This window comes from Xenopus laevis, chromosome 9_10S (genome assembly GCF_017654675.1).
Source record: "Xenopus laevis strain J_2021 chromosome 9_10S, Xenopus_laevis_v10.1, whole genome shotgun sequence".
Classification (NCBI taxonomy): domain Eukaryota; kingdom Metazoa; phylum Chordata; class Amphibia; order Anura; family Pipidae; genus Xenopus; species Xenopus laevis.
The window spans coordinates 17,679,308-17,695,468 of record NC_054388.1 but is presented as its reverse complement, the minus strand read 5'-3'; the positions used below and the strand labels follow the sequence as shown (position 1 = coordinate 17,695,468).

Below are 16,161 nucleotides of genomic sequence, written 5' to 3'. Positions count from 1 at the left end.
TTACCAGTTGCAAAGTGTCTCAAAATATTGCCTTCTGCATCATACTAACATATAAGTTAAAGGTAAACTCAAGTGAAGTTGAAAGAAATGTTATATTGACACATATGGGAGTAACATAAAGTCCTGACATAGATAAAATGGACTGTTAAAGGTGAAGTTCACTTCTTGAGGCCTATTGGAAAGAAGACCTACGGGGGGACCTGTCCCTTGGCTGAGCACTGTTAATGCCAGTTCAGCCAGGAGCGTTCTTCCTATTGGATGGCAATATGATTTATAGTGTGCAAATGAGCCAAGGAACAGGTGGGGCATTTGCAGTAGCAGGAAATATAAAGAAAATTTGAGAATTATTTGCTTTTTATTTGTTAAATTTCGGTAGAGGGACCATATGAATATTGATGTCCCAAAAGTTAAACTTCCTCCTTAAGGGTAAGGGCAGATTCCGGGAGATTTGTCGCCCCGGGGACTAATTGCCTCTTCTTTGGGGAAGACAATCTCCCCGTTCTGCCTACCCCTACCTTTCCACCGGCTATAATAAAAAAAATCACCTGCGGGATGGCACTTCGTTTTCCGAAGTCGCCCAAAGTTTCCTCATGAGGCAACTTCAGAAAACGAAGCCCTGCGAGTGCCATCCCGCAGGAAGGTAGGGGAAGGCAGTTTGGGGAGATTGTCGCCCCGAAGAAGAGGCGATTAGTTGCCGGGGCTACTAATCTCCCCGTGTGCCCTTACCCTAACACTGTAGAACCAAGGCAGCTGATGGCACTGAAAGCTGATGACATGGAGTGAAGTGCAAGGGTTGATGCTGTTACAGTGGCTACAGTACAACTCATGCCCTGGTTATCCGTTCCAAAAAGTCTCATTAAAGCAACAATGCTCCTTGCATCCAGCATGTGCCTGACATGTTGGTTGCCCTAAGGAGCCCTATCATAAGTAGCCTCTGCTCCTGTTTGCAGCAGGTATTAAGGTACCTGATAATTTGATGCTCCATTTCCAGTTGGGTGCAGAACCTCATGTTCCACCAGTAATTGCCCCCCATCTGATGTTATGTGCCTCATCCGCAGGTTTAGGGAGCCATAGGTTTTCCTGGGCCCCCGAGCAGCAGGGAATTTTTTCCTGTGGTAGAGTTCCCCTTTACAGATGGAAACCATGAGGAGCAAGGAGAGGAGTGTGCCACCAAGAGTCAGCAGCCCCAGGCCAGCAATGATACATTTGTCCAGGTGGGTGCCCAGATGGGCATAGTAGTGTTCCAGTCTCTCCATCTCGCGGGCACTCACAGACTCCGGGCTGACACGTACCTCTCGCGGGATCATGTACGCAATGGCCACCAGGATTATACCACTGACCAACAGGATAAGGGAACAGATGAAACCATAATCCACAGAATGAGGAGGTGTCTCAGGGGTCTGACTGTCCTCTGAGTGAGGCGATGCTTCAGCTGTCCCCAGCTGACCCCTCAGCTCTGGGTTGGGGCTACACTGATGGAAATGCCCCAAATCATCTTCAAAAATGGAGTCTTTAGGCTCCTCATAGGCTGGATTCTCAAATGCTCTGCTTTCCTCCCAATGGGATGAAATGTTTCCATCTCCGGCTGGCAGGTTCCTCAGTTCTAGGGACTCTGCACAAGCCATTGGCGGGGGCTAAACATGCTGCGCCCAGGGAAGCACATGGCACGAGAGCTGAGAGCAAAAGAGAGATAGAGGGTAAGGGCCAATGGCAGTTTGTGCTATCTGCCCCCTGCCTAATAATCTGGGTACCTTCCCCTCAGTTTATAATATAGGCACTTGCCCCTGCTATAATAATAACACTGTTACCTTACACTAAGCCTAATAATAATTGTACGACAAACCTAATAATACTGACACCTTCCACTTACCCTAAAAATGCTGGTGCCTTCTCTCCAACAAACCCAATAATACTGGCACCCTCCCCTTAGCCTAATAATACTGGCACTTGACCCCTATAATAATATAACTGTCACCTTCCACTCAGCCTAATAATACTAGCACCTGCCTCCTATAATAAAACTGTCAACTTTCACTCGGCCTACCTGCTCTCCCATGAACTTAATAATACCGAGTGCCTGACCCCTATAAATACTGCCCCCCATAATAATAACACTGGCACCTTTCACTAAGACTAATAATGCTGGCACCTTCCCCCCCCCTGTAATAATAACAAAGGCACCTTCCACTCAGCCTAATAATTCTAGCACCTGTCACACAAGCCTAATAATACTGACACCTGCTCCCTGTAATCATAACAATGACACCTTCCCCTCAGCCTACTAATACTAACACCTTCCACGCAGCATAATTAATCTAGCACCTGCCCCCACTATATGTATACTAGCATTTTCCACTAAGTATAATAATATTTGTACCTGCCCCCCTGTAATAATTGCACTGGCACTTTCCAATCAGCCTAATAATACTAGCCCTCGCCCCCAGCCAAATAATATTGGCATCTACCCTGCTATAATCATAACAATGGCACCTTCCCTTCAGCCTAATAACATTGACACATTCCACCAGCCTAATTATTGTAGCATTTGCCCTCCCTATAATAATATTGCCATCTTTCGCTCAGTCTAATCATTTTTGCACCTGCCCCCCCCTAAAAATATTGGCTCATTCCAATCAGCCTAATATTAGCACTTTTCCCCCCTATAACAATAACACTGGCACCTTACTCTCAGCCTAATATTACTGGCACCTGCCCTTCTATAATAATACTGGCACCTTCCATTCAGCCTAATAAAACTAACATCTGCACCCCCCCCCCCATATATATATACCAGCACATTCCAATCAGCCTAAAATAAATAAAACTGGCACCTGCCCCCTTTAATAACACTGGCACCCACCCCTATAATAACACTGGCACCTGCCCCTTTAATAACACTGGCACCTGCCCCCTATAATAACACTGGCACCTGCCCCTATAATAACAATGGTACCTGTCCCCTATAATAACATTGGCTTCTTCTCCCTATAATAACAATGGCACCTGCCCCCTTTAATAACACTGGCACCTGCCCCTATAATAACACTGGCTCCTGTCCTCTATAATAACAATGGCACCTGCCCCCTTTAATAACACTGGTACCTGCCCCCTATAATAACAATGGCACCTGCCCCTATAATAACAATGGTACCTGTCCCCTATAATAACATTGGCTGCTTCTCCCTATAATAACAATGACACCTGCCCCCTTTAATAACACTGGCACCTGTCCCCTATAATAACATTGGCTTCTTCTCTCTATAATAACACTGGCACTTGCCCCCTTTAATAACACTGGCACCTGCCCCTATAATAACAATGGCACCTGTCCCCTATAATAACATTAGCTTCTTCTCCCTATAATAACACTGGCACCTGCCCCCAATACCTGCCCCTTTAATAAGAACAATAAAGGCGATGATAACAGAGAGAATGGTTAGGGGCTCCCGTCTCCCGCGGCGGCAGGTGCCTCTGGAATCCACTAGTCGAGGGGAGGGAAAAACACAGGAATCACTCACGGACTCTCAGCTCACAGCGATGCTTCTTGTTTGGGCCGGAAATCAGATCCGCCTGTTCACAAGGGAAACAGCAGCCACCGGGCCGGGACTATCATCTGTATCTTCTGTGAAACACTGAGCGCCATCTGCCGTGCACCGGTAGAGATAGAATGAATAGGAATTGGGGGGTGCGCCACCTGCTGGACAGGGAGGGGCATAGCAAGGGCAGGCTGAGTGAATTAGCTGAACTAGCCAATAAAGGATGATATAAAATGGATGCGAATTGGTTTGTGTGCGCCACCTGCTGGGAAGGGAGGGGAATAGCAAGGGCTGGCAGAGTGAATTAGCTGGGCTGGGCTGGCCAATAAAAGACGATTTCTATACAGTACTTTACCCTCGCCCTTCTCCCTGGTGGCAAAACTCCAGCCTGAAGGTGCAAATTACCCTATGGAGGCCTATGACTAAAATCCGTTGTCGTCTACCCGTTTGTCCTCTTAGCCGACGCCTGCAATTCTACTCTTTTCACTTTTGTCGATATATGACCAATAATGGGAGGAATCTTTCCCATTCATATACGAATTTAGGGGAAACTGATGAATGTATGTGGCAAACTGCTCCTTATGGATGTATTATAAGGAGGTGGCAGTGCCTCTATGCCAACCATATTAGATCTTTGCCTCTAGTCCCATGGCCCCTCCAGCCTTATTTTATTCCTGTGCTATAGGAACTTCCACAGGTAAAAGTACCTCCCCCTTTTCAATTGATTTTGGAAGTGCCCCTAATGTTTTACCTGGTTGTGGCTAGCAGGACTGCCATTAGAAATCATGACCCTGTACAAAAACATTTTCAGGGCCCCCAGTTTTCATGACTTTGGGTCTTTCCGCTGCTTCAGGACTTCAATTTTGGCTGTTTTTGTGACTTTGGGTCTTTTCGCTGCTTCAGGACTTCAACTTTGGCTGTGTTCATGACTTTGGGTCTTTCTGCTGCTTCAGGAGTCTCAGGACTTCAATATCGGCTGTTTTCATGATTTTGGGTCTTTCCATTGCTTCAGGACTTCAATTGCAGCTATTTTCGTAACTCTGGGTCTTTTCGCTGCTTCAGGACTTCAATTTCGGCTGTTTTCATGATTTTGGGTCTTTTCGCTGCTTCAGGACTTCAATTCCGTCTGTTTTCGTGACTTTGGGTCTTTCCGCTGCTTCAGGACTTTAATTCCGACTGTTTTTGTGACTTTGGGTCTTTCCGCTGCTTCAGGACTTCAATTCAGGTCTTTCCGCTGCTTTGGGACTTCAATTTTTGCTGTTTTTGTGACTTTGGGTCTTTCTGCTGCTTCAGGACTTCAATTTTGGATGTTCTCATGACTTTGGGTCTTTTCTCTGCTTCAGGACTTCAATTTCGTCAGTTTTCATGACTTTGGGTCTTTCCGCTGCTTCAGGACTTCAATTGTGGCTGTTTTCGTGACTTTGGGTCTTTCCACTCCCTTTCTGGGGTAGCAGGTCTGGGCCGGCGGGGGCCCATGAGGGCTAGGACCCACCTTCGGCCCAGTATGACACTGTGCTTATATTCCCACTGGCTCCCACCTCCTAGCGCATATATTGCCACTGGCTCCCACCCCCTAGTGCTTGTATGCCCACTGCCCACTGGCTTGTCCCCCTAGTATTTATATTAAAATACTGGGTACTCCCCTTAGTGCTTATATTTATTCACTAAAGCCTGCCCCAAAGCAAATCATTCATATTAATTTTTTGGGTCCCACCTCCTACAACTTATATTATTTACTGGATCCCACCCCTAGTGCTTATACTGTATTCCCACTGGCTCCTGCCCCCTAGCAATAATGTTTATGTACTGGCTCCTGCCCCCTAGCAATAATGTTTATTTACTGGGTCCAGCCCCCTAGTACTTATAAATATTTACTAGGCCCCATCCCCCAGTGCTTATTGTCATACTGGCTCCCAACCCCTAACGTTTATATTTATTTTCTGGGTCCCTTCCCCTTGTACTAATATTTCCATTTACTTGATCCCCCTCCCCCCTAGTTCTTATATTCCTGCTTGGTAGCTAAAATTATTGGATGTAGTCAAAACCAGTGCGGCCCACAGTCACGTGATTCAGAGGTCCATATCTTGTATCAGCCAGAAGTGGTAGCTAATTAGAACTGGGCTGTTCCATCATTAGGCAGAGGGCACCTCTCAGGAAAAGGAAGAATAGAACTGTACAGGTCATTGTGAGCTTCTGGGCAGGATATTCTGTTCCTGATCTGATGCTTCTGAGGAATATGAGGTTCATATTGGCCTCTTTCCTTATTCTTGTGATCCAGTCTGCAGGGGCGATCCTAGCCCCTCCGCTGCCTGAGGCAGCAGTTGCTGCCGCCCCCCTCCCCCATGCGATTAACTTTTTGCACCTGAGGGGGTCCAGGAGGGCATCAGAGGGGGCCAGTACGCTAGCGCAGAGAGCCTAACTGCGCTCTCTGTGCTAGAAGAGCCAAATTTCCGGTTTGAGAACTGGAAAATCGGCTCTTAAAGTACCAGGAGCGGTATTTTTGCTGCCCCTGGTGCCTAGTGGGGCGCTGCCGTCTGATGTGACAGCCTCAACTAGCCCACTTGGTTCTGGTTCCTTTCTCCTGTTGCTTGTTGCTCCCGTTCATCTTGCCCCAGTACTAAGCTATCAATACGGATAGAACATCCACGAGCAGCAGAGATCATTGAAGACACCAAGGAGAGACTGTTTTTAATGCTATGCTATTGCCAGAAATACATGAGTATTTTATTATAGAAAAAATGATTTCATAAAAGTTTTTTTACACTATTTTGGTGCTTCTGTTCCATTGCTTTTAATGGTGCTGCATTTTAGAAAAGATTCTAAAGACATACTTTGGGAATGTTTGTAAGTACCCACCTATTTTTCCACGCTGATTTAAAACGAAAAATGAACCACTTCCCAACTAAAATGCTATTGGCGCAAACTTTCGGGGACAAGCCCTTCCTCAGGTGAACCTGAGAAAGCGGTTGTCCCCGAAAGCTCGTGCCATTTTCTGCTGCAATAAATGATTTGAAGGCAAAGAGCTGAAATTGGTGTGCTTCATTTCCCTTTCCTAAGTAGTTATTTGGCTTGATAGTGGCCTGGGATTGGATGCACCCTGGAAAAGTAAATGGTGTGCCGAAGAACAAAATAATTAGTTTGCTACAGACCCACATAGGCAGGTAGCTTACTCTCCCCTCGAGGGTACTTCCTCACAATCCCACTGTTTCTTCTCTTTTTGCAACAAAATCAGCCTGGAGTCCAGTCATTTAGTCTCCAGAACCAGTTTGAATGAACCACTCATGGAAGTTGCAGCCAAGTTCTGCAGCTAACTGGAGCTGAGCTACCACTCAGTGTGCCAGACTTTCCCATACAGTGACATCATCATAATGCCAGGCCAAAAGTTCCATGTACAGTGACATCATTGCTATAACAGGCCTCAAGTTCCTCATACAGCATCATCATCAGAGAGAGTCAGCGACGCCCATTTGAAAGCTGCAAAAAGTCAAAAGAAAAAGGCAAATAACTATAAAACTATAAAAAAAATAATGAAAACCAATTGAAAAGTTGTTTAGAATTAGCAGTTCTATAACATAATAAAAGTTACCTAAAAGGAATACTGTCATGGGAAAACATGTTTTTTTTCAAAACGCATCAGTTAATAGTGATGCTCCAGCAGAATTCTGCACTGAAATCCATTTTTCAAAAGAGCCAACAGATTTTTTTTCTATTCAATTTTGAAATCTGACATGGGGCTAGACATATTGTCTGTTTCCCAGGTGCCCCCAGTCATGTGACTTGTGCTCTGATAAACTTCAGTCACTCTTTACTGCTGAACTGCAAGTTGGAGTGATATCATCCCCTCCCTTCAACCTCCCAGAGCAGCCTAACAAAAGAACAATGGGAAATTAACCAGATAACAGCTCCCTGGTAGATCTTAGAACAGTAAAAGCCAAGTCCCACTGAGACTGATTCAGTTACATTCAAGGAACAGTAACATTACATTTTTTCTATAAAATTTTTTTTGCCCTTAACGGAAAAAAACACCAGCGCACATTTAACGTTACATTCGCAAAGACTTTATTAAGAAATATCTTACTGATACTCCGCTTGGGCTCCTCTTCTGAAAAGGCGGCATGGCGACGATCCATCAGGTGGCGCTCAATTTCTCCTCCCTGCCTTCTATAGGAGAGGGAGGAGAAATCGAGTGCCGCCAGATGGATCGTCGCCATGTCGCCTTTTCAGAGGAGCGCAAGCGGAGTATCGGTAAGATATTTCTCAATAAAGTCTTTGTGAATGTAAAGTTAAATGTGTGCTGGTGTTTTTTTTTCCGTTAAGGGCAAACAAATTTTTTATAGAAAAAATGTCATGTTACTGTTCCATTAAGTATAGGAGAAATAACAGCCTGCCAGAAAGTAGTTCCATCCTAAAGTGCAGGCACAAATCACATGACTGGGGGAGCTGGGAAACAAACAATATGTCTAGCCCCTTGTCATATTTTAAAATTAAATATAAAAAAATCTGTTTGCTCTTTTGAGAAATGGATTTCAGCGCAGAAGTCTGCTGGAGTAGCGCTATTAACTTGTGCATTTTGAAAAAAACATGTTTTTTCCCTTTAAAGGTGATCCACCCCTTTAAGTGCAAATCAGGTGACGTAGCGCCCCCTCCCTCCCTGCTTTCCCCACCCCCGGCTGGAGCTGCAGCGCATCATGCAGAGTTCCGCAGGTAACATCGTCCGTTCGGGGAACTCTGTTTGGGGGAGAAAGGAGAAGCGGGTGTCGGTCGTGCCTGTGGGTCTGTGCGGTGGAGGGGTGGAATAGTTCACGAGCTGAGTGGGCGGGGGTGCAGCGTGGGCATGTGAGTGGGAGGGCTAGTGGAGTGGATGCGGATAGTGAGGGTTGTACCAATGTGTGTGTTGGGGGGGGGGGGTGTGCAGGTAAAATGGGGTTGGGGTATACGGCCAAATGAAAGGCTTGGATTATTTTGTGACAAATTTGGGGGATTTGCCTCACGAAGATTTATTCTGGGGGGAGCAGGGGGTAGCATAACTGAAAGCTGGGGAGGGTTAATTACAGCTTTTGAGGGTAGTGTTAGTCAGCTGGAACATTGCAGTGAAATGTTGGGGTAGGCAGTTTGTTTGGGGAAGGGGAGTGTATAGGGTTAAATGCTCTGCTCTTATGGAGGTGATTATAGAAGGTTTAAGAGGCAGTGGGTGGGGGTATAGATGGAGCTGGTGGGAAGCTGAGGGTGTATAGAAGAGCTAATCAAAAATAAGGGGGAGCTGACAGACTATTGGGGTATAGAAGAGCTAATTGAAAATAAGGGGGAGCTGACGGACTATTGATTACTGACATGCAGGTTATTACTCTGGCACCCATGGGCCTAGGAGTGCTGTTGATACTAGCGATGCACCGAATCCAGGATTTGGTTCGGGTTTTGGCCTTTTTCAGAAGGAATCGGCCGTATCCTTCTGCTCGGCCGAACCGAATCCTAATTTGCATATGCAAATTAGGGTCGGGGAGGGAAATCGCGTGACTTTTTGTCACAAAACAAAGAAGTAAAATTTTTTCCCCTTCCAACCCCTAATTTGCATATGCAAATTAGGATTCGGTCCCTTTTGCAAGGGATTCAGAGGTTCGACCGAATCCAAAATAGTGGATTCGGTGCATCCCTAGTTGATACAGCTGTGAGCGGAGATGAAAGAATTCAGTATAAAGGCACAAAGAAGAAGAGTTGTTTTTCCAGAGAGGGTTGAAGGTTTCTGCCGCCCCACTGTTAAAAAACAAAACAAAAAGAGTGGGCCCCATTATTATACTCCTTCACCCAGTAACACTTTCCAGTAACTAGGGGGTTATGGGACAGTTGGTTTGGGCTGTTCTGTATCTCGGCACTGTGACATATACTTAGTGACCTTTGGTTCAACCATAAAGTTATTGGTGACTGTTCCGATATGTGTAGTGCAATGATATCCCCCCCCCCATTGACTGTGGACTCTTCCCTACTTATCACCTCCTCATGAAGGTCACACAGCTGGCAGCTACCACTGTAACTAAGGGGAGGGTGGTTTGAGTAGACCTTGCTGATCTGTACCACAGTGGGTGGGGAGGGAGGGGGAGATATAGAGATTTTCTCTCAAGGGCAAAGTCTCCCCGGGAAGAATTTCTATTTGTGTGTGGGTTTTTTTTTCTTCTGCATATGGGAGCCTGTGTACCAGGCGGATGTGGTGCTGGATGTTTTTGGTACTGTTAACTGGTTCTATGCTGTCACAGGATATGGATCTAGGTTCTGCTCTCCAATCCAAGCCGAGGATACGAGAGAACTGATGTCTTTAGCAGCTTGTGGTCCCAGTTCAGCATCATCCTTGTTGCTATGGCAGCCATTATGTCAGAGTGATGGGCAGGGAGCCAGGGCTGTGTGTGTTGTACAGATGGGCTCCCCCTTGAACATTCTGTTCATCTCCTGTGCCCACAGTGTTCTTGGTGCTGGTGCCTAGCTCAACTGTGACCAAAGCTCTGACAGTGTCAGTGCAAGTCCCATGGGTGCAGTTGCAGAGGCAGATCAATGCTGGCTTGTCTCTCTTGCCCTAATGCTCTGGGAGGCAGGATTACATGATGTTGGCAGACATCTTTATATGCACACTCTATATATGCTCTGAACCCAGAGATCAACTCTATGCAATTACCTCCATGGTGCTGTGTGTGTATAAATACCATGGCTAGCAGGCAGTGTGTGCAATGCCGTGTATATAAATACTCCTGGCTAGCAGGCAGTGTGTGCAATGCTGTATACATAAATACCCCTGGCTAGCAGGCAGTGTGTGCAATGCAGTGTATATAAATACTTCTGGCTAGCAGGCAGTGTGTGCAATGCCGTGTATATAAATACCCCTGGCTAGCAGGCAGTGTGTACAGTGCCGTGTATATAAATACTCCTGGCTAGCAGGCAGTGTGTGCAGTGCCGTGTATATAAATACTCCTGGCTAGCAGGCAGTGTGTGCAATGCAGTGTATATAAATACTTCTGGCTAGCAGGCAGTGTGTGCAATGCAGTGTATATAAATACTTCTGGCTAGCAGGCAGTGTGTGCAATGCCGTGTATATAAATACCCCTGGCTAGCAGGCAGTGTGTGCAATGCCGTGTATATAAATACCCCTGGCTAGCAGGCAGTGTGTGCAATGCCGTGTATATAAGTACTCCTGGCTAGCAGGCAGTGTGTGCAATGCCGTGTATATAAATACCCCTGGCTAGCAGGCAGTGTGTGCAATGCCGTGTATATAAATACCCCTGGCTAGCAGGCAGTGTGTGCAATGCCGTGTATATAAATACCCCTGGCTAGCAGGCAGTGTGTGCAATGCTGTGTATATTAATACCCCTGGCTAGCAGGCAGTGTGTGCAATACTGTGTATATTAATACCCCTGGCTAACAGGCAGTGTGTGCAATACTGTGTATATAAATACCCCTGGCTAGCAGGCAGTGTGTGCAATGCCGTGTATATAAATACCCCTGGCTAGCAGGCAGTGTGTGCAATGCCGTGTATATAAATACCCCTGGCTAGCAGGCAGTGTGTGCAATGCCGTGTATATAAATACCCCTGGCTAGCAGGCAGTGTGTGCAATACTGTGTATATTAATACCCCTGGCTAACAGGCAGTGTGTGCAATACTGTGTATATAAATACCCCTGGCTAGCAGGCAGTGTGTGCAATGCCGTGTATATAAATACCCCTGGCTAGCAGGCAGTGTGTGCAATGCCGTGTATATAAATACCCCTGGCTAACAGGCAGTGTGTGCAATGCCGTGTATATAAATACCCCTGGCTAGCAGGCAGTGTGTGCAATACTGTGTATATTAATACCCCTGGCTAGCAGGCAGTGTGTGCAATACTGTGTATATTAATACCCCTGGCTAGCAGGCAGTGTGTACAATGCTGTGTATAATAAATACCCCTGGCTCACAGGCAGTGTGTGCAATGCCTGTATATAAATACCCCTGGCTAGCAGGCAGTGTGTACAATGCCGTGTATATAAATACCCCTGGCTAGCAGACAGTGTGTACAATGCTGTGTATATAAATACTCCTGGCTAACAGGCAGTGTGTGCAATCCCATATATTAATACTCCTGGCAAGCATGCCGTGTATATAAATACTCCTGGCTAAAAGGCAATGTGCGCTTTTACATTTCCTGTCTCTGTATTTCTGTAGGGGGAGCTCTGTGTCGCCCTCTGGTGCCCACATGCTGTAGTGCCCCCATGTCTGTGCCAGGAGGCGGAAGATCCTCAGCAGGATCCAGGAGGTAGCACCAACCGTTCTTCTGACATTTCTCTTTCTGTCTATCCCTGGAAGATGCTCCCAGTCACTTTTGCCTTTATGTTCCACAAGGAGGCCGTTTCTTCCCTAATTCTTCTTCACCTTTCTCACTTTCTCTGCCTGTCACTAGGTGGCGCTCATTGTCTGAATGAGTTTTTCTGGCATTGGGAGGTGCCCACTCTTGCTTTCTAAAGGCCTGACCTGTAGGGAGATTGTAGATGATTTTGTAGCAATACCATTACATCTCCAAATGGGAAGCCCTAGGTGGGTTAATCATTTTTGTGTCTCCCACAATCCCAGGCGCGCCTCTCCACCAGTAACCATGAGGGACACGTATGGGACTTCCTCTGTCAGCAGCAGCACCTCTGGTTCCTACAAAGGAAGTGACAGCAGCCCCTCCTCCAGGTAACCATACACCACTGTGCCCCTCAATCAGGTACTTCCATCCCACCCTCTCTGTCAAGTGCTCCACTTTCAAGTAACCAAAGTCACAAGTAAAAATCCCTATTAATTCCTCTCCGGGTGCATAGGTGACCATGCTTATGCTCTTCTTTTGAGTAATCCCACCTCCATGTGCTCCTCCTAGAGGTAACCTACACCCTCCCCACACACACACACACACACACCTAATCCCAAACTGTGGGCTCATCTTTGAGATTAGTTCTGCCCATGTGGCTGTTCTCCAAGTATCCCTTATCAAAACCCAGAGCTTAAATGAGCCTTTAGGCTGGGCCTTAGCTCATAACAAGATTACAGAAATATAGAAACATTGGGGTAACAGTCACCGTGCTATAGTTCCAGGGGTACCCAGGGCACAAATAAGCACTCACCCCAAATCTCCCCCTAACTGGCCTTCAGGCTGGCCCCCTTAGCTAATAACAAGGTTACAGATATATAGAAACATTGGGCTAAAAGTCACCCTGATATAGTTCCAGGGGTACCCAGGGCACTCACCCCAAATCTCCCCCTAAATGGCCTTCAGTCTGGGTCCCCTTAGCTTATAACAAGGTTACAGATATATAGAAACATTGGGGTACCAGTCACCCTGCTATAGTTCCATGGGTACCCGGGGCTTAAATGAGCACTCACCCCAAATCTCACTTTAATTGGCCTTCAGGATGGGCCCCCTTAGCTCATAACAAGGTTACAGATATATGATCTCTGTGTTGTTGTCTCATACCCCTCGTACTTTCTGCAGGCGCCAGAATAAGTACAGTCTTTGTAGTGAGAACCATGGAATTAAACCTCCTACTCCAGAGCAGTACCTGACCCCCCTACAGCAAAAGGAAGTGTACATCCGGCACCTGCGTGCAAGACTAAAGGACATGCAAGATGCTCTGCATGAGAGGTGAGTTTCATGATTCCTCATCATCCTCTGCCTAAATTTAACCCTATTCCTCTCCCCCTTTATTTCTCTCTTATCATATCTACCTCCTTTCTGCCTGGGCCCTCTCACTATTTCAGGGACACTGAGGTGGATGAGTTGAGGTCTCAGCTAAGCCGGATGCAGGAGGACTGGATAGAGGAGGAATGTCATCGGGTGGAGGCGCAACTTGCTCTAAAGACCGCTCAGCGGGAAATCCAGCAGCTGCGAGATGTCATGGAGAACGGGAGGGAGGGCCTGGGGGAGAACGACTCCGGGGTGCAGAAATACTTTGCAGACATGACACTGCAGAACCGCAAGTTGGAGACTCTACTGCAAAACATGGAACTGGCGCAAGATGGAACAGAGGGTGTTGGCTCCTCTGGGGAATCACCTGCCCGTTCCTTGACCCGCAGCTCCACCTACACAAAGCTGAGTGAGCCTCATGCAGAAGAGCACCACTCCCAGGACACTGGTGATAGTGGGTTTGCTGCCCCTGATGACAGCAGTGCAGTATCATCTGGTACTGAGTTTTGTCTCGGTGAGGGGCCCCTGTGTATTGAGGTTCACCCAGCCCCACTATGTGCAGAAGCAGCTGTCCAGGCCAGCAATGTTAGTGACTGTGGAGTACAGACAGATGTTGTGCCGGAGACCCCAGAGCCAGATAACATTTTCGAGAAGGTTTCTCTGTCTCATTTAGCTGGAAATTATATTACCCAGAAGCCCCTGGTACAGGAGGAAGTCACAGTGACCTCTGACTCCTCCTGTGTTGTGTTGGTCACGGATGGAATTCCTGGAGAGTCTGGAGCAGAGGAACACGAGTCACCCCCTCATAACTACTGGAGCCGTCACTTTGTAGTGGACTTACTGGCTGTACTGATCCCTGTGGTGCCCACTGTAGCTTGGTTGTGCCGTGCACCGAGACGCCAGGGGCAGCCGGTCTATAACATCAGCTCCCTGCTGCGTGGCTGCTGCTCGGTGGCTTTGCACTCCATTCGTAGGATTAGTTGCCGGCCAGTTAGTCCCCCCCCAAGCCAACCCTGATGGCTGCTAGCCATGGACACACAGCACTTTCTGGCAGGGTCCTGTAGGACATCTGTTGGGCACATTGGGGTGGGGGTCACTGGGAGTATGGGCAATATGCAAGCACCCGCCAAAGTCTCATGGGCACTTAGTCATCTTGAGTGGGCATATGCCTGGTCTAGACCAATGAATACAGCTGCATAGGTCAGTGATAATGGGACTAGAATTTAGCCCGCGTGGCACCGTGCCATCTGTATGTAACAAGATCACTGCCTTCTCTCATGAACTGGTGCACGTCACAGCTTACTTTCCTTCCGTGTGCACACGTGGAAGCCAATAAGGGAAAGCCATAAATTCTGCTGCTGCACGTGTGTGTGTTTGTGTGTGTGTAGCTTCAGTCAGTTGCGTATAACACTCCTGCCCCTGATACATGGGAAGCACCTGCTCTGGCTGCCCTGACTTTCCACCTATTTATTTCCCTTTTCCTGCAGGACCAGGCACCTTCCCATTATGGCTTCCAGAGTACTTGTGTGTGTGTGTACATTGGTGTTCCACAATCCAGGATTCTTTTCGTGGGTGTCTCCCTTATACTTCTTCTGAGTGTGAACAAACACTGTTGGCTTTCCACTCTTACACTGCTGAATGTGATTACCTACCCCTCCTGTCTTTTGGGGTGCACTCTCATTTCCGTTAGTGATCATCTTCCTAACATGTGAGTGAGTGCACAACCATGCTTGCCCTCATGCCCAAGAATAGGATCATTTAGTGCAGAGGTGTGAGTGACTGGTATCGCCTGGCATTGCAGGAACTTGTCACCGGGCCTCACTCTCTCCTCCATAGTATTCACCTGTCTACTGCGGCATGTTACTGAAATGCACTAGTATATGTGAGTAGGGTGTGTGGCAGCATGTTATTGGGATGCAATAGAGTGTGTGGGTAGAGGGTGTGCAAGTAGGCTGTGTGTGAATGGGTTGCAAGGCATGTTATTGGGATGCACTAGTGTGTGTGAGTAGGGGCATTGCATGGCGTGTTACTGGTATGCACGTGTGTGTGTAAGGAGGGAGTTTGTAAGTGCAGGGCATGAGCCCCTTTAATATTCAGACACTCTGTACCAGGTAATTGTGCCCTGTGTTAATACTACTTGTTCCATTAAGCCCTCCATTGCTGTGTGTGGGAGAGGTACATAGGGTGGGGGGCATAATCCTGTGAGACTGACAAAAATGACTGTGGTTCTGTCCATTTCCACTTGTCATGTTTTTAGTACTTACATGTTCATTTGCACTTTCCCTGGGTATTGCCTGCCCTGGAGGCTGGTGCACTGGTTGCTTGGCCGACAGACATATGTAACGTATGGGAGTATATGTATAGATCGATATAGGGAGACACTTAATCTATTTTTATTGATGTTGCTGCTTTGTGTCTGCTTCCTGCTGATTGTATTAAACTGGCCTGAGCCACATTACCCATGAGCCTTTCCTAGCCCTTTGCTGCCACCCCTGCTATTGGCACTTATTCCCAGGAGGGACAGGAATGGTTACAATGTAGGGTTCTCTCACCCAAATAAATGAGTTTTCTTGTATCTCAATGTAGTGCATTTTGGCGAAAACACTTATTTTACTCATGTCTCTGCTTTATTTCTGGCAAGCAACGTGTAAAAGAAACGGATCCGCACACACACCGATTAATGCAGTCGGGGAATATCCCCTTTTATTCAGCCACCAAACATCAACATTTCGGGGGGGAAACACCCACCCTTCATCAGGATCAGACTGCATTAATCGGTGTGTGTGCATTAATCGGTTTCTTTTACACATTGGTTGCTAAGGGACCCGGCCGGGTCAACGGAAGGAACGCACCACCAGCTTGCAGGATTGGTGAACTACAGGTGTGCGGTAGGAGAATTACATTGTTATTTCTGGCAAGAGCACAGCAGTTCGACCTTGCTTTATGGGAAA

The 16,161-nt window shown here is 47.1% G+C and overlaps 2 protein-coding genes across 4 annotated transcripts; one reads left to right on the top strand and one right to left on the bottom strand.

The window, feature by feature from the left end:
* Positions 1 to 619: 619 nt before the first annotated feature.
* Positions 620 to 3,685, bottom strand: LOC108702676 (transmembrane protein 74B-like). Its single transcript, XM_018238284.2, has 2 exons — positions 3,519 to 3,685; positions 620 to 1,673 (listed from the first exon to the last, which is right to left on the bottom strand). The coding sequence occupies exon 2, from the start codon at positions 1,623 to 1,625 to the stop codon at positions 957 to 959; it is 669 nt and encodes a 222-aa protein (XP_018093773.1). The 5' UTR covers positions 1,626 to 1,673; positions 3,519 to 3,685; the 3' UTR covers positions 620 to 956.
* Positions 3,686 to 8,160: 4,475 nt separating this feature from the next.
* Positions 8,161 to 15,785, top strand: snph.S (syntaphilin S homeolog). 3 transcript variants are annotated; one of them, XM_018238281.2, is made up of 5 exons: positions 8,161 to 8,240; positions 11,716 to 11,806; positions 12,121 to 12,225; positions 13,019 to 13,168; positions 13,285 to 15,785. In XM_018238281.2, exons 1-5 carry the CDS (start codon positions 8,225 to 8,227, stop codon positions 14,225 to 14,227), a joined length of 1,305 nt encoding a protein of 434 aa, XP_018093770.1. In that variant the 5' UTR covers positions 8,161 to 8,224; the 3' UTR covers positions 14,228 to 15,785. The 3 variants fall into 3 exon arrangements, with proteins under 3 accessions (XP_018093770.1, XP_018093772.1, XP_018093771.1); XM_018238283.2 differs by lacking the exon at positions 8,161 to 8,240 and adding an exon at positions 8,263 to 8,305; XM_018238282.2 differs by lacking the exon at positions 8,161 to 8,240 and adding an exon at positions 8,316 to 8,372.
* The last annotated feature ends 376 nt before the right edge of the window (positions 15,786 to 16,161 follow it).

Coding starts and splice junctions, on each gene's coding strand:
- LOC108702676 (XM_018238284.2), bottom strand. CDS start 1,625: ATGGCTTGTGCAGAGTCCCTAGAACTGAGGAACCTGCCAGCCGGAGAT.
- snph.S (XM_018238281.2), top strand. Junction 11,807..12,120: donor TCCTCAGCAGGATCCAGGAG/GTAGCACCAACC, acceptor CCACAATCCCAG/GCGCGCCTCTCCACCAGTAA. Junction 12,226..13,018: donor GACAGCAGCCCCTCCTCCAG/GTAACCATACAC, acceptor TACTTTCTGCAG/GCGCCAGAATAAGTACAGTC.